The 24822-nt window shown below is 40.4% G+C and overlaps 3 protein-coding genes across 6 annotated transcripts in view; 1 reads left to right on the forward strand and 2 right to left on the reverse strand.

Annotated features, from left to right (window-relative positions):
* Nucleotides 1-24822, reverse strand: part of LOC135710128 (low-density lipoprotein receptor-like) — an 852116-nt gene that overhangs the window by 467362 nt on the left and 359932 nt on the right. The gene's annotated exons all lie outside the window — the stretch shown is intronic.
* Nucleotides 2023-24822, reverse strand: part of LOC135710154 (uncharacterized) — a 267613-nt gene continuing 244813 nt past the window's right edge. Inside the window, exon 2 of the mRNA XM_065232667.1 lies at nt 2023-3297. Coding sequence (XP_065088739.1) covers nt 2378-3142 — 765 coding nt within the window. The 5' untranslated portion in view covers nt 3143-3297 and the 3' untranslated portion in view covers nt 2023-2377. The remainder of the gene's footprint in view (nt 3298-24822) is intronic.
* The window catches only part of LOC135710034 (uncharacterized), a 32745-nt gene continuing 21940 nt past the window's right edge, over nt 14018-24822 (forward strand). The window contains exons 1-3 of the mRNA XM_065232487.1: nt 14018-14093; nt 14186-14517; nt 15805-16026. Of these exons, the coding sequence (XP_065088559.1) occupies nt 14018-14093; nt 14186-14517; nt 15805-16026 (630 nt within the window). The remainder of the gene's footprint in view (nt 14094-14185; nt 14518-15804; nt 16027-24822) is intronic.

Here is a 24822-nt window from a genome sequence, read left to right on the forward strand (position 1 = left end):
GATCGAGTAGGTGGAGCTTTCAGCAGTGAATTACAGCATAGCGTGGAAGGTGCTTGAATCCCGCTACGAGAACAAGAAGCTGAATATGAAGGCACATCTGATTTCCCTTTTTGCCGTGGAAGGTTTGAAGCGAGAAAGCTTCGACGGACTGAGCAATCTCATCAGCGTTTTCGAGAAGAACCTGCAAATGCTAAAGAAGATCGGCGAGAAAACTACTGCATGCAGTTCGATTCTCGCATACATGGTGTATTCCCGGCCGGAGCATGCCACTCTACGACAGTGGGAAATACACCACAACTCAAAGGATGTACCGACGTACGGAAACCTTATCAGTTTCCTTCGAAGTCATTCCCAAGTAACAATGTTAGTTTTATGAGGGTTCTGTAGACCATGATTTAGACTTGTAGAATGCTATAAAACCTCGATAAAACCTGCAATGTTACTTGGGTTGTGCAGTGCTGCAATCCGTCGCCCCAACGAAGCCGAGTCAGTCTGATCAACGGTCGTCGAAGTCATCCGTGTGTCACACTATCGTGAGATCTTGAAGCAAGTGCCTATACTGCATTCGTCTGCCGCAAATTCCAAAGTCTTCAAGTTCCCGAACGCAGTGAAGCTTGTGCCTGAATTGTTTGAGTTCTGGCCACATCGCACGGAGCTGCGAGAAGGGTGTCTGTCTTCACAGCCAACAGAAGCTCCACTGCATGGTGCATCAGCTAGATCCTTTGTTCCACAGTCACAGTCAAATCCTCCGAGTCACACCAGACGGCAGCCACAATTCAAACCAACACACACACAACGCTAGTACCAATACATCCACCAAATTGCAAGAACAAAGCACTCAATTAATAGCCACTCCACCAATAGCCACACCCTCCACAAATCAGACACACATCGCACTCCCAATCACATCTACACAGAACATCCTGTTATCAACCGCTCTAGTCAAGGTTAAGGACCGTCACGGCAATTCCATGCTGGCATGAGCACTGCTGGACTCCTGTTTTCAAGCAGTTCCACGAATCGCCTTCATATCTGTCTGTCCAAGGGATCGGCTCATCTACGAGCACTTGAACAAAACTCGTGAGTGCTGTAGTAAGGTCGAAGTTGGATCGCATTGCATCGTTCGTGCTAGAAATGCAGTTTCACGTCCTCCCACGGTTGACTGTGTCGCTACCGACTGCATCCTGTGATCTCAGCGGCTGAACGCTTCCGGAATCGTCATCTTTGGCTGATCCACGCTTCTATGAACCTGGTCCTGTAGACATCATCATCGGGGCGAAATACAACATGGCCCTCCCGAGGAGTGAATCATGAAAAATTTAAAGTTGTAACCGAAGCACGATCGCATTGTTGACGTAGGACTATTTCGTTATTTTAATTTATTTAGTAGGGGAATTTACGTATTCTCGTCAATCTAAGCAGCGTCTGCACTTCTACTAGCATTTTCTCAGCGTCACGCACATATATGATGTGTCTGTTTGTTTACATTCATCTGCTGCTTGATTCTCTATCCATTCCAATCGACAGAATTTTTCAAAACGTTTTGAAAGCGTTTTTACAAGGCTCCAAACTTCTCAGGTGAGTGTGACTATTGTCGGCAGCCTCTTTTTCTTCGGCAACCTTCCCATTAGAACTGCGTGTTAACCAGCTGTTCTATTATCGGCAACTCGAAATCAACCCCATTTTGTAGTGCGTATGCTTTATTTGAAGAAAAATGTAGCGTTACTGGATTGCTCGATCGTTCAAATATAATCAGATTGAAGCTGAAAGGTTAAACAATCGTTTGGACACATTCAGGGAAGTGCGTTGATGGGAAAACATAGTGAAATTAACGTTTAAATTTTGGTTGCCGAAAACAGTCAATGGGTGCCGAAGCCAACATTTACCCTATTTTACTAATTACCATCCATGAAATAAAAGCTAAGCATTCAATTTGGAAGATTTAGTCTTATGTTAAAAATATTGAGAATTATTTCAAAACATTTAATTTTGGTTGACTTTGGAATTAAAGGGTGTCCACGATGAAATTGCCACACACAAAATTGATTCGCAAAATTCGAGTTTTCATCCGATTGCCATCAAATTTTCAGGGATTGAGAAATAACTATTAAACTTCATTTTACCATTTTACTCGTATTTTATTTACAGTCCATACGCAAATGCCCGCACCTTGGCCTTAACCCCGGCCATAAGATTCTGCACAACCTGTGAATCAACCGTTTTTTGCATGTAAACCCATACTTTCTTCAGTTCCTCGACTGTCTTCACTACCTTAGGTCGTTTAAGAAGGTGCTGCTTCATAATCGCCCAGTACTTCTCGATGGGGCGGAGCTCCGGAGTGTTGGGAGGGTTGAACATTTTCGGCACGAAATTGACCTTATTGTCCGCATACCACTTCAGCACGTCCTTGGAGTAGTGGCATGAGGCCAAATCCGGCCAGAAGATTGTTGGGACGTTGTGGGCCTTCAGGAGAGGAAGCAGCCGCTTCTGGAGGCACTCTTTTATGTACACCTGTCCGTTCATCGTGTCCTGGGTCACGAAAGGTGCACTCCGCTTCCCGCACGTGCAGATGGCTTGCCAAACCAGGAAATTTGGACATCTTCTGAGTGCGGACATGCTCCGGAACGCTGAACTTATCCTTGGCCGTGAAAAACAGGTTGCCGGGGATCTGTTTGAAGTCGGCCTTCACATATGTTTCGTCGTCCATGATGCAGCATTCAACTTTCGTCAGCATGTTGAGGTACAACTTCCTGGCACGGGTTTTGCCGGACTTGTTCTGCTTCTCGTCGCGATTAAGGGCCTTTTGTACCTTGAACGTTCGAAGCCCAGCCTTAGTTTTGGCCTTCTGGACAAAACTTCGGCTTAGGTGCAGCTTCTTAGCCACATCCCTAACGGAGGCGTTCGGATTTCGGTTGAAGGCCCCAACTACGCGGTTGTGATTTTTGGTGTTGTACGGAATACTTTTTCCTTCACTTCTGGGCTTCCGATCGGTGGTCAACCGTTCCTCGAACCGCTTAATCACTCGCGACACCGTGGAATTCGCGATTCCCAACGTTTTAGCGATGGAACGATGCGAGAGATCCTTGTTCTCGTGATGAATGCGCAAGATTTTATCACGCACGGGCTGTTCTTTCGACTCCATTTCCGCGAGTTTTGATCACAGGACTTTAAAACTTGCAGGATGTAAATAATGCACTATGAACTAAATCCACCCAAATTTTCATTAAATTCTACCCAACGGTTAAAAAGTTAGAGCAATTTCATAGTGTGGCAATTTCATCGTGGACACCCTTTATTCTTTAAATAGAGATACAATAAATCCAAAATCCACCAAAGCTAAACGTTTTGAAATAATGTGACATTTAGTAATTTTAACTTAAGTTTAAATTTTCAAAATTGAAAGCTTCGTTTTTATTTAATTCATAATTAGAATTCTAATATGAACAACCAACTATCAAGGTCTCTCTTTAATAGTTTTTGTTTGTCTTGTCTCGATGAGTCTCATCGTCGCCCACTGGTCACCATAGCCGGTCGAACTCCAGACGAAACTAGAACCGCACTACCATTCATACTGGCGACAAAACTCTGATGAGATAACGAAACCTTACCCCCAAGCTCCTCCCGTGATCCTATCCTTCGACAATGTACCTCTCTAACCTCGAGTAAGGCGCGAGTATTCGGCCCAACTCCTACTAGACATAGAATTAAGTGATTTTGTTACAAACAAAGAACAATGAACTATCGGCTCCGTAAAGCTTACACGATTGAGCCTACCAAATAAACGAACTAGTTAAAAAAAACCAACTATCAATAACTCAATAATGTTTATTATATTCCTTGTAATTGAAGTCTAAATTAAAATGTGCAGCATCCATGAGGTTTTGTTCATCAGTGAACAACTTTGAAATGGGTAGCACTTTGAACACTTGCGTTGCCTAGTATGGAAGTGAATATGGAGTGAATATTCATCATCCAACAGGTCTTATAAACTTTGTCAATAATAGAAACCTTCTTCTAGTTGAGCTATTAAGTAAAAGCAAACGATTAGAAGTCAAATCGTCACATAGGTATTGTTCATCTATACAACTTCATTCAAGATAGCAACCTTCTATCTAGTCGAGATATCGACTAGACTTGCTATTAAGTTTAGGCAATCAGTAAGATATCGAATTGCACATTAGCGTTATCTGGAGGACGATTTATGAATTGAGCTTATTTATCTGAATATTTCACTCAAAATCGTAGAGAGCGGAGCTTCTCGCGGAGTGAGTTAAAATTTCTTCAAAAATTAACTGAAAATGAAGGAGAAACATTTAATTGATCTTCATTAATCTACGAGTACAGTCACAAACCTACTTGAATACATATAAAGAAAATCGTATTGAAAACGTAAAATTTTGCTAGATTGTCCTTATAGGCTCTTAGTAAGTAATATGCTACTTTCTGCTATATACAATGGCCAATGCCGTCAAACGAACTGTCAAAAAGTACAGCCAAACGATCATCACTTATTTGGTAGTAGTACAAAGAGAGAGAAACTTTATTCCTATGTCGGTGTATTTTTCACGCAAGATGATTTTGATTTAATTTAGTTTAAAGTTGATTTGCCATTAGAAAAACTTTCTTCGATTTTCTAGGAAAAAAATCTACAATTTGCGGAAAATCGGAAGATTATGCATTAGTTAATAGAACGGTCCTTGGCTGAGCAAATTTTACTCTGTTTGAGTAAGTTTTGGCGTTCGTGTACTTTATCTCTATTCAATTTTGAGTTTGATTCATTGCTGATATTGACGTGCCAACCGTAAATGGAACGAAAACAATTGACTTGAGTGGTCTTTCCGTTCCCTCTATTGCTCCTAGTACACCTCCGGAGAAATTCTGGCTATATCTTTCTGGCCTGAACCCGCTCATCACCGATAACGACGTGCAGAGTATTGTGTCACGCTGCTTGAGCTTAACTGAACCTGTCGATGTGGTGCGTTTGGTTCCCAGAGGAAAAGTCGTATCCAGTATGACATTTGTGTCATTCAAGATCGGTTTGGATCCTTGTTTGAAAGATGCTGCACTCGATCCGGATTCCTGGCCTGCCGGATTACAGTTTCGCGAGTTTATTGATTCGGCAAAAAACTAGCGTGCTACGTTTCTCCAGCTGTTGACACCATCGCCACAACTTCATCGGATCCGGGACACCCTAAAACAGGCACTAAGGAAGCTCCCGAGCCCTCCGACCCAGTCGCGCTTGCTGCTGACATCCGCCATCGTCATCGTCCCGGTCCTGTGGTCGGTGGTGGTATCGGGGGCTTCCGGCCTGCAACTCCAGGCGAGTATAATTGCGATTTCGAACTTTCGGTACCTGATTTCCCTTCAACTTCCAGTTCGCGTAGTGGCATCTTGAGTGGTCTCCGGATTTACTACCAAAATGTGCGTGGGCTGCGGACTAAAATCGACCCGTTTTTCCTGGCTGTCTTGGAGGCTGAGTACGATTTGATTGTTCTGACAGAAACGTGGCTGGATGACCGGATTTACTCACCGCAGCTATTTGGATCGCATTATTCCGTCTTCAGAACCGACCGCTCTCCCCTAAACAGTCAAAAATTGCGTGATGGTGGGGTTCTGATCGCCGTCACAACGAAACTGACCAGCTATGTAAGTACCTCGCCCATTTCAAGTCTGCTAGAGCAAATCTGGATTGTTGTGGATCTGCCAAGAACCAAGCTCAGTGTAGGGCTCGATTTCGTCTCAATTGTGCCCCAATTCTCCCGCTCTCCTATTTGGCGACTACAACCAAGCTGGTTTACAGTGGTGTTTCTCTGACAGTGGCACACCATTCATTGATCCTCTGCTATCGCATATGCCGGTTGCTTGCTGTGAACTTCTGGACGGATTTAACATTCATGGGTTCACTCAGGCGAACATTTTTCCCAACCGTAATGGACGTTTGTTAGATCTTGTTCTGGCAAATGACTCAGCATTACCAGACACTTCTGTTTCTCTACCGGTCGAGCCACTAGATGCCGACCATCCCGCTCTCGTCGTGTCACTAAGTTTATACACTCCAATTGAATATATACCGTTTTCCGAGTGCTGCTTTCTGGACTTTCGCCGGGCCGATTACACTGCATTGAACAATGCGCTTGCGGAAATAGATTGGCACTGTATCGAAACGGCCGCTAGTGTCAATGATGCTGTGGATTGTTTCAGCTCTGCGCTGGAAGAAGTTATTTTCCGCACTGTCCCAGCAAGACGTCCCCCGCAGAAGCCTCCATGGTCGAACCCACGCCTACGTAAAACGTCAGCGCTCCGCCGCACTCCGAAGGTACTGCAGCTCTCGCTTACCGTTCTACAAGCAACAGTTTAAATTCGCAAGTCGTCGCTATCGAAACTACAGCCACTTCCTCTATAATCGGCACGTGAGACGCACGGAAGCGAACCTTCGGTCGAACCCGAAAGGTTTTTGGTCGTTTGTAAATTCAAAACGGAAAGAATCCGGGCTGCCTTGTTCCATGTTCCTCGGAGATGATACGGCCTGCAGCGAAAGTGAAAAATGCAGCGTTTGCTCGTCAATTCAAACAAGTCTTCCACGATTTTTCCGCTTCACCGACATAGGTGTTGGTCGCAACCTCCGGGATGCCACGTGATGTTTTTAGTTTTGACATACCTCACATCACTGAAGACATGGTGATAGCCGCAACACGCAAAATGAAGAACTCATTCGCCGCTGGTCCTGACGGAATTCCCTCGTCAGTTTTAAAACGATGTGCAGTCAACCTCTGCCTTCCACTTGCGCGACTTTTTAATTTCTCGGCACAGCAAAGTGAATTCCCCTCCCGCTGGAAGCTTTCCTATCTGTTTCCAATTCACAAAAAAGGAGACAAACGGAATGTCGCTAATTATCGTGGGATTTCCTCCATGTGCGCCTGCTCTAAACTTTTCGAGATTATTGTAAATGATGCTCTGTTTATGTGCTGTATGGTGTTTACCCCAAGCGATCGGTTTCCAAGAACCTGGTGCAGTTTACCTCTGACTGTCTGCGAAGCTTGGATGCTGGATGGCAAGTTGATGCTGCATACATGGACTTAAAAGCCGCTTTTGACAGGGTGGATCATGAAATCCTGCTTGCTAAGTTGGAGATACTAGGTGTCTCGTCTACGGCTGTGAAATGGTTCAGATCGTACTTAGTGAATCGCTCTGTACGAGTCAAGATTGGCGCGACAGATTCAAATGTTTTCTCCAACAACTCGGGAGTCCCGCAAGGCAGCAACCTGGGACCTCTGCTGTTTTCGATCTTTTTAAACGACATCGCTCTGTTGTTACCATCTGGATGTCGTCTTTTCTACGCAGATGACGCCAAAATCTACAAAATTATCAAAAGCCTCTCGGACTGTTGGGATCTCCAGCATATTCTATGTATTTTCGCTGACTGGTGCACGAGAAATTTGATGGGCCTGAGCATCGAAAAATGCAACGTCATCTCCTATCACCGTAAAAACGAACCAATTATGTTTGACTATGTGCTCTTTGGACGTTTCATTGCCCGTGTAGAACAAATAAAGGATCTCGGTGTTACTCTGGACTGCGGACTCACCTTCAAAATCCATTATAACGACATCATTTCCCGAGCCAATCGCCAACTGGGTTTTATTTTCAAAATTGTCGATGAGTTCCGGGACCCGTTATGCCTCAGATCACTTTACTGCTCACTTGTGCGGTCTATATTAGAATCAAGTGCAGTTGTATGGTGCCCTTTCCAAGCCACTTGGATCGTTAGAATCGAATCTGTTCAACGAAAGTTTGTGAGATATGCTCTTCGTTTCTTGAACTGGCGTGACTCATCGAACCTGCCACCGTACGAGGAGCGTTGCCGTCTTCTGGGCATCGAACCGCTAGTGGTGCGACGGACGGTAGCTCAAAGTATGTTTGCTGGAAAGCTTCTCACGGGTGACATCGACTGTCCAACTTTGCTGGCCCAGCTAAATATGTATGCTCCTGAGAGACCTCTTCGTCAACGCGAATTTCTGTTTTTGGAGCCACGAGGCAGAAATTATACGCAGAATGAGCCAATTCGTGCAATCAGCCGACAATTTAACTACTTTTATTGCGAATTTGACTTTAACGTATCAGCAAATGTGTTTCGTCACCGGTTACTTGACCGTTTTCGTTTCGTTGACCATACCTATTTAGATTAAGTTTTATTCATTAAGACATTAAATGTCAGTTGAATTATTAAATAAACAAATAAACAAATAAATAAAATTTACCGAGCCCGGCATCAAACGACCTGGCAACTGCCACGTGCTGCAAGCGTCAACGAACTGAAACAAAACATCCAGGTACCGTCTTTATAACCTCGCTCTCGATTCGTCTCTCTATTATCTTTAGCATGCAGTTGGTCCATTGTGATCAAAAAGCTTGATCAATTTTCATTTGTTTACTAACGATAAATTACAATAATTACCATACCATACGAATCTTGAAACAAATCTGAATAAAATGGTGTGAAAATAATTGAAATACACCCATAAACGGACAAGTTGTAAGCGTTTAAAACCTGACACTATTTTGTCACACAATTTTCTGAGTTGCACTCCTATCTGCAAATATTCCCGTAAGATGTTGTCCGACGTCAAAAAAGTTGGACTCTTAAGAAAACAGAAAGGTCGTTTTTTGCGGTTTTTTAAAACCTTACTCTTAATCATGATGACATATAAAAAAAAGTTTCTACACGTAAATATTCTTTGGAATTGGAGAAAAAACGAAGACTTTTAGATTTACGATACCTTTTTTTTTATATAAACAAAAAATGATAACGTCAATTTCTATTATCGGGGCGATAAGATTTCCGTGCAAACTTTACCACACCAAAAATAATAAATTAATTTCAAAATGTTTTTATTTTTCTAAAATAATTGAGAAAAAATATAAAATATCAAAGAAAATCAAGTTTTTCCTTAGATTCTTGAAAAAATTATGATGTAATTTTTTTTTTCAACATGAAAAAAATTGACCCTCAGCTAAACCTAAAGGCCGATGCTTTGTGGTCTTTAGGGTACAACTTTATGCCATGATGACTCACAATAAAAATTGCACGTGAATTTTCTGACAAAAAAAAATTGATTTTATTGGATTTTTGATTTCTTTTTCTCATTATTTTTAGAAAAATTAAAACGTAATTATTTTGTTTGAACTGGTAAACTACCCCTAAAGCACAAATGTGAATGATAGTTCATAACAAACAATTATGTAAAGGTTCATGTAAATCGGAGAAAATCGAGTCTGAAGTTCATAGGATTTCATTTTTTCCAGTGAAATTTAAAATCAAATGGGAATGAAACTGGAAAACAAAGCAAATAAAGGATAAATAAAACGAAACAAATTAAAACTGTAAATCACATATTGGAAAATCTAAAGCAGAAATAAGTGCATGGAATAAAAAAAAAAGAAAACCATAAAGTAAAAAGCAAGTAACACATAACGAAAGGATGACAATTGGTAACACCAAACAGAAAAGATGTCAATCACTTAGTAACAAAAGAAAAAAAAACAAAATAGCAAAAGTAACACTCCGAAAGACAGAACAAGAACAAGCATTAAAGACTAGAAACACAAAAACACACTCCACAAACCTTTCCCCGGCTCTAATGCAGGCGCGTAACAGCCTAATTTCATCAGCGAGCAATTCGTACAACAACGACCGGTACCTATTGTCACCTCTGCAATCCGCTTTCGATGTGGGAATCACACCTGGTCCAAGATAAGAGCTTTGTAAACAACTCGTTTGCTGCATCATCAGCGCATCAGCCTAGTTGCACCATTGCCACAACACTAGGTACAGCCTGTCGACCAAAACAACACGACATCCCAGTAGTTGCATGTGTGCTAAGCTCCACAATTGTTCCGAGTAGTTTGTTGAAATATTCAGTCCACCCTCGGCGAAAAACAAAGGAGCGAAGCTCTTCCGGTTCGGTTTGTCGACGCTGCCTCCAGCCTCCAGCCTTCAACCGCCACGCCACGGTTGATAATTTTGGAAAAGGTGGCACTTCTCCTGTATGTATGCAAATTTCCCGTTGGTGAGCACATTAGAAGCTGTTGTTTGCTCTGCTGTCTACGTATGACACACACGTGGTTTACCATTTCGGCTGGAAGAGAATCGGTGACATTCAGTGAAATATTCCATCAATGTTTCACCAATTTCACTAAATTTTCCCAACTCTCCCAGCACATTTTAATTCCCGAAACGAGTTCCAAATAAAAACGCCATATTAAACCTCATAAAAGCAGTCATAAAATTTCCCACCAGCTTGAATTACTCCGAACACAAACAAAATCTTTTCCGGCGCTACTTGGTGTCATAATTTTCCATTCACCGTCCGTAGTACCCACTTAAACAAAACCAACAGCTGAATATAGCAGCATTTAAATACGAAATTTCCTTCCATTCGCCGCCACCCTTGGTAAGCAGTGTTCATTCTCATTTCCGTTCAAACCCCCCTGTTCGAAAAAAGAAAACTGTTTGCCCTCTTGGCTATGCGAATGTGAGCTTTTACGTTTTCCGTTATTCTTCTTCAAGTGTGGAAAAATTTTCCACATCAAGGCCAGCTCATCTCTCGGTTTTCCTATCGCAGCTTTCTCGCTTTCTCTCGATTCCCATTCAAGCGCTTGGCAATTGAAGTAAAAAATGCTACTACTTTTTCCACTTCTTCTGCCCCCATACCCACATGTGTGCGTGTGTGTGTGTCTCACATTCTGAACTCTTGATGACTTGGTGCTGGCGGTGGTTCTGGTGATGACGAGGACGATGATGGAGTCGAGATTCCCTGTGCTTTATGCGGTGGTTGTTTTGCTAATATTTACTCTTTTACGCACCGCATTTGTGTTCATTTGTTTCAGCTTCTGGTGGAATTCCTGCTGCAACTCAGTCAAAGGTCCTTACCGGTTTTTTTGTTGCATCGCGATTATGACGCGCACCCTTCGTAAATAAAATCCAGTTGAATGCTTACCTGTAACATGGAAGAACGAAATGGGGGGTTAGTATTCATGTCAACTGATGAAAACAAAAACAATTTACTTTTGAGCGACTAAACCTAAGTACTACTTAAGTACGCTGGAAATGTAACCCGTGAGTGGAATCATCGTTTCCAAGTTGCATATGAAGCAATATTATGCAAATGTTCATCTCCTTGACCTTTTCCGATTTGCATGGAACTTTGGGTAATTATTTTTCATGGACAGGTTAGGTGGATTGGTTGACAGGAAGGTTTAAGTTTTGTGCTGACAAGAGGAATGCCAACGAGGATGAAGAGCAAAATTGATCGATTGAATGTAGGAGAAAATCCAATGTGCGATTCATCAGTGCAAACAGTTCAATATAATTTACTAATTGATGTTAGAATACATTTTGTAGTTTGAATGCTGATACTTATAAATTGATTGTTTAAAATTTACAGTGATTTAATTGTATTACATTCCTTAAAAGTATTTAGTAGATAACTAATTAATTACTTAATACTAAATTATTGGCAAAATTTATAACCTAAAATTTCTAAACTGGGTAGTTGTTTAATTATCACTATAGCTAACTAAAAGTAAACTTACCAATATGAATACAAGGAAATACTGTAGAAGAAGTTGTCCAGAAGTAGAGAAATGTACTGATGTCACTGGAACTATAAGATCGACTTAAATTTAACAAAAATACGCTTTAGACTAATGTTTACACTTATTTCTAGCTTTAAAGCACTATCCTAAAGATTAAATTGGAATTGCAAAAAGAACATTGAGTGCTCTATTTCGTTCTTGATAACTATCTTCAAAGAATTTAATTTGTTGGAAGGTAGTGCAGACTGTCGGATCGGGCTACCAGAGGTTCTGTGTGATGATGGCATATAGTCAGGATGATCAGATCGGAGATCTGATCCGGACAGATCGGAGAATACGGTGGCCTGTGATTCCTGTAAGGATCGGTACCATTTTTCTTGATCGACGGTGGACGACAGCATCCGTGAAAATAGTTGGTCGTGCAGCAAATTTGCCTCTGGCGTAAACGAAGTCAATGTCTTGAAGTCTGGCAGATCATTGCGGAACCAACTCCAGCTAATGAAGCTGAGGAGAGAACTTTGATGGAAAGAGCTGAATTAGAGAAAAGGTTCCGGGAACAAAAGTACGCGATACTGATGGCGGAAGCTGATGATTATGAAAATAGTATCGGCAGCCATTGTAGTCGAGTAAGTAGCAAGAATAGAGTCAGCCAGTAGTTGTTGGAGCATGCCAACCAGTTGTCAGATGGCGGTAATGGATCAAGTCAAGCATGGCAACCAGAGGTTCTGACCGAAGTGATCGCGGAAGAAGTGACTCCTCTTACAGCTTTGGAATGTAATGCAGGTAAAACATAAGGGTGTGGTACCAAAGTGGACGGAGCCAAACAAAGAAAGTGCGTACACACCAACACCGATTCAGCAACCATTGCAGCCAATACCAAATCCTTTACCTGTACCACTGTATCCTCAAACGTTTCCTCAAACGTTTCCTCAGCCGGTTCCGCAACCGATTCCGCAACCGGGACCACAACCGAAGCCAAATCCAATCCCGCAACCGATTCCTCAGCAGGTTCCGCAACCAATACCGCAGCCGGTTCCGCAACCGGGCCCACAGCCGATTCCGCAGCCGATTCCGCAGCCGATTCCGCAGCCGATTCCATAGCCGATTCCGCAAGACCGATGTCAAAACCAAACCCACAATCGATGCCACAACCACGTTCTCATCCGATTCCACAGCCAGTCCCACAACCATTTCCACAACCGATGCCGTGGTCATCGAATCCAGAACCAATGCCAGTACCCCCAAACTCGCAGCCGAATCCAATACCACCATTCATCTATCCGACACTGATGCCAGAGACGCAGCCTTCCAGTATCAAGCAGTTTGGGGACATTTTTCGATTTCAGCTGGAAACCCAGAGGAGTGACCGCTATTTGTAAGTAGCTACCGGTACTCAACGGCGATAATCACACATCGGATGCTGACAACCTGATGAGGTTACAAAGATGCCTGAAGGGATGCGCACTGGAAACAGTCAGAAGTAATCTTCTCCATCTTAACATTATTTGGTAGTCCTGACCAGTCGATGCTGATCAAGGTACGCTCCGTACCTACACCTAAAGCAGAACGTTTGGAAAATTTGGTCACCTTCGGCATCACCGTACAGAATCTCGTTGGACACCTGGAAGCAGTGAAACAGCAGGCGCATTTGATGAACCCCTCGTTATTGAATGAGCTAGTCGCGAAATTACCAACCAATATTCGTTTGGATGGGCACTTTTCAAGAAGCGCGTCGGATTCGACGATTTGGGAACCTTCAGCGACGTTGCTCACTTCAGCGACCACGATGTTCAGCGATTGAGTCGACCCGAGAAACAAAAATCAAAGGAAAGGGCGTACGTGAATGCGCATTATTCGTAAGACTTCCGTAACCAAGAGAATCCTGCAGGTAAGAGGGTAGATAGTCAGGCTAGACCATGCTACGTTTGTCAAAGTGACAAGCATAGAATCAGGGGATCGTTGGAAAGCAGTCCAAGCGCACCAATTCTGCGTTCGATGCTTGGTAGCATACGTAGGGGGTTGTTCTAAGGGCTATAATACGATGTTACATCCGGGTCAGCCCAAATCCAATCAGTCTTCACATTTGGGATCCAAAGCACCAGTCTCTGTGGATTGTCAAGTGAAATGCTCCACACTTTTTCGTATTATCCCTGTTACATTGTATGGGAAGGGAAAACGGATCGAAACCTTTGCTTTCCTTGATGAGGGTTCATCCTTGACGCTGATGAATGCAGACATCGCCGACCAGTTGAACATCGACGGAGAGGTTCAGCCCTTGACTTGGACAGCGAACGTCACGCGGCGGGAGGCAATATCTCGTAGCGTAAATTTGCAAATTTCTGGGAGTACCAGATTTACTCTGGAAAACGGGCGTACTGTGAATTTACCGGTGTAAGCTCTTCGGTACCGGGATCTAGCGAAAATGTATCCCTATCTGGATGGTCTATCAGTGCAGAGCTACGAAAAAGCTACTCCACGAATTTTGATTGAACTGGAGAGTTTGCTTCTCTCGATTCCGCTCAAAAGGAGACGCCGTCCTGATGTTTGCTTGTCTGATTCGTCTGTCCTTTCTGGGAAACCCCGCTTCCAGTATCTCACGTATCCAACGGTTCTTCACTCCTTCATCTACCAGAAAAACAGCGTCTCCTATTTCGATGGGTTTCGGATTCTCAAACCATCGTAATCCAGCAGCTTGTTATTGTTGCCGATGATTATCTTTTGAACTATATCGGCAACAACCACAAGCTGGCCCTGCTGCTGGATTACGACGGCACACTGGCACCGATTGAACCACATCCAGATCTGGCAACGTCTGGCCACTCCAACGTCCACATTGCCGTTCTCTTGGGTCGTAATGTGGATAACGTCAAGGCAATGGTTGGCATCGAATGCATCATTTACGCCGGTAACCACGGTCTGGAAGCAAGTTCATCCACCCGATAAGACTTTGCAGGAAAAGGTTTGTCATCATGGAGCCTGGATTGAATTGCGACATGAGATGGTCTCCAAGGCACGCCAACTAATCACCGATAACGGCTTCAGTTCTTCAGAATCCCGATCCGTCACAGAAAGTCTTTGGAATGCGGAACATTGGTATAGAAGGTGGTTGTCCTTACAAGCCGCACATCTGCCTCCTGACGATTGAATCGAATTGTAGCTTGCCTTGATTGCTGAAGCTTTCGGTTTCGGTGGTGGTTGTCGCTGATGGACGATCTTGTTGTCCGTCTGAAGGGATTCCAGTACTTGCATTCGCTGACGCAGAAATTCGGTGAGGTCTGTCAGTAAATCCATCTCCTTGTTGGCCGAATATTCTTCCCATGCTTGACGAGTTGATGGATCCAGTCGCATCGTGAGCAGATTCACCAATAGGAGATCCTTGTACTCAGCAGGTTCCACGATTTGATCAAGTGTTTGGACGAGTCGGTCAAAATCTTCCACCAGATTTCGTAACTCAACAACAGATTCCTTGGAGAGGGTCGGAAGTTTGAAGAAAGATTGGACCTGCTTCTTCTTCAACAGCTTGTTGTTGTTGTACCTCTTTACCAGAGTATCCCAAGCCTTGGTAATTTTCAGTGGATCGATTAGGCTTTTAGGTCCACCTTGAAGACACCCTTTCAAATAATGAAATTTCTCCACTTCTGGTAAGTCAGTCCTCCAGTGGATGAGCGAGGTGACCTGGCAGAACAGGTAACTGCTCTGAATCCAAATTCGAACCTAAGTAGCAAAAGGTCCGATGACGTCACATCAATCTTGCCTCGGTAGGGATCACTCAATTTTAGGTTGGGGTGTAATATCCAGAGAAACCTAAGCCTCGGCTTGGCATATACTGTACCGACAGCAGTACCAATCCAAAGTTGTCAAATTTCTACACCAAATTGGTATAAATGTTGCCTTGATCGCGGACAATGTGAACTCCAGAACGTGTGTGTGGCTAGCTTCGGTAGGACATATAACGTACAACTAACCTGGAGGACTAACAGCTTCACCAACCAGAACGAAAAACCAGTCGAGGATGCAAATTGGAGTTTATCAGCAGACTTACTCTAACGAACAATTCAATTGCAGGGCTTGCCTGGGTTGAGAACAAGGGTGCCATCCTGACGTTCCACTACTGGTAAACACCGAGCGAATTGCGACATAAGATGGTCTCCAAGGCACGCCAACTAATCACCGATAACGGCTTCAGTGTTACGGAGGCACACTGCGTAGTGGAGGCGGAACCGCCGGTTCAGTGCTTCCATCATGCGTGCTGCCTTCGGCGTAGATTGGAGCGAACGAATCAAGATCATCTACGCCGGTGACGACGTTACCAATGAGGACGCTATGATGACCCTCAAAGGTATGGCAGCTGCGTTCCGCGTTACGAACGCCCAGATAGACCTCGACCGAGGGGCATCTACCGTTCACGGATTCGGTGCTGACGGTGCTCAAGTGGGTCGAGCGGCACTTTATGCGCCGCAAGCCCCGCTCCACCAGTCTAACCTACAAGAACCGCAAGAAGGGTTGCGTCAACTCTACAATTCGACTCAAAACTCATTTGTTATTCTCATCGTAATTCTTTAGCTTCTAGCTTCGAAGTCTGAGAATTCTATAATTTTGTTCAAATCCAAGAGTTACGATTTTTTTTAATTTACGCTAAGTCACTAGGTCATTAGGTCGAATGGTCATCATGCCTAATGACATAGCATCTTTCTAAAATAATTTCTAGGCTCAATCTAATAATTCGGTCTCGTGCCCTTCTAATAATTTACATGTAACTTAAATAAATTTCTAAATTTATTCTAGTCCTACAAAAAAAAAAAGATCAAGTGGATTTCGGGAAACATCAAAAGACATCCAGATGAAGGAAAATTAAATAGAAATTCGTAGGAAATTTTTAGAAAAATTCAAATGGATTTCTGAAGAAACTTCCGAAGGATTTCTAAAAAGGAATTTTGATGAGAGGTTTGAATAAAAATCAAAGAAAACTTTGAGAATAATTTCTAAGGGATCGAATTTTCCGGATAGTTTCAAGGCAGTTTCTTAAAATTCCCTTAAGACTATCCTGAAAATTCGATCCCTTAGGATTCCGTGGAAATTCTTAGAAGCGTTTCAAGGAAATTCCAAATAGGTATTACGAGAAGAGTTTTCTGGTAGTTTTCAAGAATGCCATTATAATTCTGAGTAGAACCCCACGATAATTCTGGTGAGTGCCGGTTTTCCCGGGTACTTTTGCAGATTTCCAGTTATTTCCAGGTTTGTCTGGTCAGCTGACCACCCTGCGTCCCAAAATTCCCTGAAGAACACTCTATCTTCGTATTTTTAATGATTCCGCGAAGAATTCATTGAAGCTTCCATCCATAATTCTATGTAAATGTATGGGTTTATATAGAATTATTCACCTCTGGAAAGTATTAAAATTGTGCTTAGAATTATCAAGGAGTGCTCTACTGAATTCTCCTTAAAATTCTTAAAGCAATTCTCCTAAGAATTTTCTACAAATGCTTCAGCGAACACCCCTGGTATTATCATCGAAATTCCGTAAAAAAATTCTTCTCAGAATTCCGTTGGCAATTGAATCCTCGAAATTCGATTCCCTTGGTATTATTCTCAGAATCTTCTTTAGAATCCACTTGAAATTAACCATAACAGTTCCTTGAAATTTACCCAAGAATTATTAGGGAACTATCCTAAATTTAATTTCCTTGAATCCCTAATCAGAACTCGTTTGAAATTCCTCACAATACTTATTTGGTGGATTCATTAGAATTGAACCCAAAATCTTCCTCAAACTTGGAATTCTCCTCAGAACCACCGAAAATGTTTACTCGGAACACTCCTTAAATTTAACTAGGAGCTCTTCTCACTATAATCTTTAAATGGTTTCCACAATTACCTTGGAGTCAAAACTAGCGAATAGCGCAGTCCTGTCATACTTTGGTGTTTGTTTGAAAACCCAGTCCAGTCCAACAGGAGATAAATTAGGAGCGCTTCGAAAAAATTCTGGAAAACTTCGTAGAAGTGGGAAACTTGTACAACTTTGGGAACTTTGATAAAGTTAATGAAACTTTGTTTTATTGCAGGAAACATTATTGAAATTCCGGGACCTTCTTTTAATTTTAGGTCACTTCTTTAATGATTGGCATTGAAATAGTTTAACACGCCGAATTGGCAATGTTTGTAAATTCAAATGACACCAATATATTTGAAATTAGCTAATATACTGAGCTATGGCTGAGCTATGATTTTTCAAACATTGAAAGTTTGCCGTTACACATTTTACCGGAGGCATCGTGTTCGGAGTGTTAAGGAATTCCGTAGACTTATTTTAAAAAGCTCAGCGATCTAGGTAGAAGTTAAGCAAATTTAGTAGAAATTTGAAGAACATCGCAAAATTTCATAGAAGAGGTAGGATTTTTTCAAAAGTTCAGGACAACTTTGCAGAAACTCGGTTAACCTCTGCAAACTTTGTAGGAGTACAGAAAGTTTCGTAGATGCTCAAAGAATATTGTTGAAATTCAGCAAACTTCTAAGATCGTTAGAGTTTTTTTTTACTCCCTTGAAGTTTTGGGAACTTTGATTCGCCCATATGATCAGTGTTTGTTCTCAACCAGTTTCCAAATCTATTTTATAGATTCGCGCCGAACGCACCATTCTGGTACTACAAATGAGTGCTATACAAATGTAGTAGTACTGGAAATAAGTAGAATAAAAATTAATTACGTTAGTAGTAGTAGCAAATTAGGTTAAGAGTTAATTGAATTATTAGTAATAAATTATTCCAAATTGAGCTATCCAAAAAACCAGATCTAAAGTGTATCCCAAGTTAAAACTTAATAAATTCAAATCCAAGTTGCAAAGTGTTTCCTTTCAAAAGAAGAAGTGACTCCTAGTGGCGGTTAGTCGCAAACCTAAAGAATCAACTGGAGTGTTAGCCGATGCTCACACCCCCACTCAGCATAGTTACAGTGCACATTTGATTTTCCCGCTGGTTAAATTTTTAACGGAAATCACGAACCTGCCCCAACAATCAGAAAAATTTGTTAAAAGGTTATGGATGTCCTGAGATCTTGGTCGAATTAAGAAAGCTAAGAAATGACGGAGAATGAAAATATATATATTTAAATCATTTCTCACGTGAAAACACTTGAAGATTACACGTTATATATTTAATTTATCTTCCATCCACATATTTACCAAAAAAGTAGCGAAAATGGAACATAACGCATATTAAACAATTTGAAAGAGCGGTGATTGAGTATCGGTGAAAGGGATTGAAAGCCATAATGACGTTTAGTTTCAACTCGATAATCGGCATTACATTTAACTCGATAATCGGCATTACATTTCGTTCTAAGCGTGCTTCTTTTTCATTTTCGTTTCGTGCTGATCGTCTAGCTAGGCGTTATAGAAATGATGGGATGAACACGATGTATGAAAGAAACAAAACCCGAGCTCATTTTAGTGTTTCGAAAATATAGAGCCCTGATATGTACATGTTCAGGATTCTTGGTAGAAATTAAATTGTAGTTCGTATAAGCTATGGACAAATCGTAGAAGTTCAGGTTACTTCGTAGAAATGGACAAAACCTTCTAAGATTTTGCAGAACTTCTCGCAAATTCAGGATACGTCATAGAGGGTCAGGGAACTTCGGATAAGTTCAATCACTAACGTGCTCAGGAATCTTGTTAAGGAGGGGCATTTTTTTTCTGTTTCTCTACGGTTTAATTTAACTAATTTTAATTATTTTTGTGAATCGTCTTCTTCAATGCAAACTGCTTTCAATGGAAATTGGCAATTTAATCCCATCGGCGATGTCGATGATGAACCGTCCCAAAGTACCGCCAGTCGGACAGAAAATGATGCCGAATATTCAACATGTTTTAAAGATGATATAAAGGGCAAACCCGAATTTATTGCAACGCACATAAATAGCTATATCTTTTTAACCACGGTAACAAATGACTTGAAATTTTCAGAGAAGATTCTTAGACGATTTTTTAGTAAGACAACAATAGGTTCAACTAATACCCACTTTTGGATTAGGGAATCCAAAAACTGTCTTCAAACTTTGTACAGTTGCGAAAAATTCCATCCTCAGAATTCCTTGAGGTTCTTTTCGAAATTTTTAGAACTCTATGAGCTTTTTGGAAATTCTTCTCAGAAGTCCTCTGTCGTTATTTTTAGAACTCTTCTTGACTTTTACTCAAAACACCTTGGAACTGAAATTCCCTTAGAGTTTCAGAAGAATTTCCTCAAAAAAATTATTCCCGGAATGAGCAAGGAATTATCGGTATTCCCTTGAAATTTTCCTCAAAATCCCTTGGGAATTTCACTCAAAATTCAATTTTCTCTGTATTTTTTTAGGAATTATCATTGGACTATTTGCAGGATTCACTAGAAATTATACGCAGAATTTTCTTGGAATACTCCCCAGAAATCCTTTGGAACTGTCCTCAGAATTCAATATCCTTGAGGTTCTTCTCGGATTTTTTTAAAACTCTCCTAAGAGCTCTTTTGAAAATCTTCTCAGAAGTCCACTGGAATTATATTTAGAACTCTTTATGATTTTTTCTCAGAACACCTTGGAACTGTATGAAATGGAAATTATCCGCGGAATTCGCTTGAAATTTTGCTAAAAATCCGTTTGGAATTTCTCTCAAAATTTGATTTTCTCGGTATTCTTTTTGAAATTATCTTGGAACTATCTGCAAGATGCACTAGAAATTATCCGTAGAATTTTATTAGAATTCTCCCAACAAACTGTCATAAATTTTTTTTTATCACAACACCTTGGAACTGAAATTCCCCATAAAGTTTCAGAAGAATTTCGTCTGCATTCTCCAGAAATTCTTCCCAGAATGAGCTTGAAATTATCCTCGGAATTCCCTTGAAATTTTTCTCGACATCCCTTTGGAATTTCATTCAAAATTTGATTCTCTAGGTATTCTTTTCGAAATTATCTTGGAACTATCTGCAGCATTCACCAGAAATTATTTACTGAATTTTCATGGAATCATCCCCAGAAATCTTTTCTTTTAGAACTGTCCTCAGAATTCAATACCCTTGAGGTTCTTCTCGGAAGTCAAGTTTAAGTTGCCCGCCCAATCACCAAAACGTTGTAGTTTTTCTACCAGAAATGTTCAATAAAGCTTGCCCCTCCATTCACCAGAACTGTGCATTTTTTACATCAGTGCAATTTTTAATACAAACTTGCCCCCATACAATTTTACACCAGAAAATATAAATTGATCAGAACGATGCAAATTTTCCAAATTTTGCTTCTCCAATCTTCTGATTGGTGCAGATTTCCTTTTTCCATTTTCCACCAGACATTTTCAATATAGCTTGCTTCTTCTATCATCAGAATGTTGCAGGTTTTCCACCATATAAAGCTTGCCCCTATTTTTAGATTTTTCATCATAAATTTTCAGTAAAGCAGCTTCCTTCCAATCTTCTGATGATTTACACCATTTGCAAATTTTACACCAGAAATTATTATTAAGGTTTGTTTCTCTATTCAGCAGAAGGATGCAAATTTCAAAAAGCTTGCCCATCCGATCACCAGGTGCAGATTTTCCACCAGAAAATTTCAATAAAGCTTGTGTCTTAATTTACCAGACCAGTGCAAGTTTTCCACCAGAAATGTTCCGTTTATTTCATTTATCAGAGCAATGCAAATTTTGCACCAGAAATTTTCAACAAAGCATGCTCCTCCATTCACCAGAACGGTGCACCAAAAATTTCCAGGGAAGTTTGTTTCACCATGCACCTTTGTGGTGCAATTTTCAGGCTAGAATGCTGCAAATTTTCCACCATGAATTTTCAATGAAGCTTGCATTCATCAGAGTGATTGAAATTATGCACCAGAAAAATGAATAAACCTTGCTTCTACATTCACCACAGTGTAGCGAACTTTCCACCAGAAATTTTCAGTTAAATGCGCACCTCCAAATTTTTAGCGTGATTCATTTTTTTCCAATTTTGATTTAGATTAGTCCCTCCATGCACAACCTTGATTTTATTTTTACACCAGAAATATTCAATAAAAAGCTTTTTCTCTTCTTACCACCACGAAGGTGAATTTTTTCAACCTTAAATTTCTTTGAACCCTCCATGAATCACATTGGTGCAATTTTCAGGCACCATCTCAAAGGAATTGACGCAATAAAAGGTTTCCAGTGCCCTTATTTTATGAAATGAAGTTATCATAATTTTGTAAATGTGGAAATACAAATTTTATTTATAAAAGGGGGGGGGCAATTGTCCCACCTTGCCCCACCCTGTGCATGCCAGTGAGTTCAATTGATTGGGAAGAAGTTCAGAAAGATATGTTTGAATTTATGTACCTGAGTCAAAGTTTAAGACACTTTGTGGAAGTATAGGAACCTTCATAGAAGTTCAGGAAACTACATTTTAGGGAACATTGTTGATAGTCAGGATTTTTCAATTAAATATAACTTAGGTGGTCCGAATGCTTCAAATGATGCTCATCAGATATTTGTATAAGAAGATAGGGAGTATTTGAAAGATCTCCAGCTAGTCGAAGATTTCAATAAAGTTCATAGGATACTTTTTTAAAGGTTTTTCAGGTTGATCAATTATCATTACGAAGATTTTCAACTGTTCAAAGTTTTAAGTTACATCTCCAGATATTCTTTCTAAATTGATGGTTGATCAGATATCATCAGATAGTCGAGTATTAGTACAAGACACTGAAGAAGTCTCCACATTGTAGACGAAATACGCGTATCTGTCAAGGATAAGCAAATAAGGTAGTGGAATTAAATGGAAATTACTAATCCTTCTCTCTCTCATTATACAGATATGGGTTTTGTTAAGAAAGATTGCAGCTTATCATAAATTTTAATATATTCCACAGTTTCATTTTTGAAGACATCAGGTTCTGAAGTTCTTAATCATATCAAACGTTCAAATGGCGTAGTCTGATATTCTGATCAGGAAGTAATTGTTTGTCATGGGCGACGATTCACATTATTGCTAAAATTCGGCAATTGGATGTTGAGAAAAATTCAAAATGGCGTTCTTGACATTTTTAAAAAAATTGTAGCATGAAAACGGAATTTCTGATCGAAATGGCGACTGAGACACAGTTTTACAGAAAAATAATGTATTTTAGGGAAAAATAAAAAAAAACCCAAATGTATCAAAATGTCCTTGCACGATTAACAAAACTAATTTTTGAAAACCGCAAACTTTTGAAATGTTTTAGCCAAACTGACAAAAATCGTAGAACAAGAATTTTGGTTTAAATTTTAAACTTTTTGTTAGTACGCGTTTTTGAGTGTTTTATATCCTACAGTAAATGATTTAAAATCTCTCGAACATTGTTTTCTGAGTAAAAATTACGATTTAACAAAAAGTTGAAAAATGTAAGTTCTTGATTCACGACTTTTGTCAATTTGTAATTTTAAATATTTCAAAAGTTTATATTTTTCATTAGTTTTTTAAGCAAATATTTTTTTTAAAATCAGACCAGGACATTTTGAGATATTTAGGTTTGTTTTTTTTTTTTTTTTTAATTTTAATAAAAAATATTAAAATCATTTTTTTTAATATTTTTCTCAGACAAATATTTTTTTTCTCTGCAATTTTGTCTCACATGTCATTTCGATCAGAAATGCCGTTTTCGTGCTAAAAATTTTAAAAAATTTCAAAGTCGCCATTTTGAAAAAAATACTAAAAGATCTAAGGTCGAGTTTTTTTTCGATTCGCGTGAAACTGGTCACTTTTCAAAAAATCAAATGGCTTACCTCAAATATTATCCCAGAATGGACGTTGATCATGAAGTAGTCAAATGATCTCCAGGTAATTACAAAGTATTATTCCTTAAACAACTGATTTTGGTTACACTATTCATAATCAACATGTTCAAGACAGAGCTTAAGATATAAAGTCAAAATATTTATTTCAATAGCAAAAATCATCGGAAGTCTTCTTCAGTTTCACCATGTCTTCAAGTGCCTTCATTAAACATAGAATATCGTTAAAATATATGCGGAAGAAAATGTCAGTCTTCGCGAAAAAACAAAGAATTTCAAAGGTCTCCAAAATGAAGAACTTTCTTCATATGTGGCATCCTTACCGAAGGGAATCAACCTTTTTATAAGTATTTTACGTGTTGCAGAAAAGATGGAGGCCAATTATCAGCCGTTAATAGGCAATAACTTTTTTTTTAATCACGGCTGAGTTTCTTCTGAAGAATCAGAGAAAAAACTATCGACGTAATGCAAAAACAGAACACTCCGGTACATTTTTCTTCAAATATATCAAACCCACCCAAATTTACGCTGCAGATCGGTGAATTTTTTCAATAAATTTAGCATCACCAATCTAAAGAATTTTAATCGAAAAAAGCGCTAAAAATCCGTAACCATCACAAAGCAAAACTTATTTCAAATCCTAACTCGATTTTAACACTACATTACTACTACTTAAGCGACGCAAAAGTGATAGCACCCTCCCATATTAGCCCCCACAAGCAACATATGGCATATATAAACCGAAAACCCCCACTGTTCAGTCCCTTGCAGGGTTAGCATGCTCAATTATTCGTTTGTTAATAACTCTGTGCTCACTTTACGAAAAAAGTTTTTTTTTTGTCTTGAGGCAACGTAGATAGAGACGAGTTCGAGCTTTCTATAGGTACATAATCGCTGATCATTATTGCAATGAAAAAAAAATTCAAATGTAGTAATTTAACTATTTTTTGCGAGTCTACGATGAACTCTGATCCCACTCTATCAACTGCTTAAGGTAAAACCAAGCTCCATCAACTGAGTGAAACGTTATTAGCAACAGAACAATTGGTGTAGGAAAGTGAACATGCTAACCCTGGACTCACATGCAAATCGATATAGATGAAATAATGCAACCTTTTCCCAAACCCGTCACCCGGAGTCCACAACAACACGGACAATAATCACAAACCAATCCCCGAACGCAAAACTTTACGACGGTCACAGACTGCGCGCAGTAATAAAAAAAAAAGTACCCTCCGGTTCGCTATCTGTCGTCTCATCTCATCTCAGCTCAGCTGCATAAAAGCAGAAAGGTCACCACCATAATTATGTCGTAACCACGTGAAGGAAAAGGCCATGAAACTCGACGTCGGTCCTAACGACAACCGGAAGCCGGAATCGATGATGGCGGTACTGGCCTGGCATCCGAAAAGTGTGAACCAGCAGCAGATACGACTGTAAAACTTTTAACGACAAGCCTCCGCA

This window comes from Ochlerotatus camptorhynchus, unplaced genomic scaffold, assembly GCF_037179485.1.
Source record: "Ochlerotatus camptorhynchus isolate MF236.1 unplaced genomic scaffold, CSIRO-AGI_Acam_v1.1 ptg000370l, whole genome shotgun sequence".
In the NCBI taxonomy this organism is placed as follows: Eukaryota; Metazoa; Arthropoda; class Insecta; order Diptera; family Culicidae; genus Ochlerotatus; species Ochlerotatus camptorhynchus.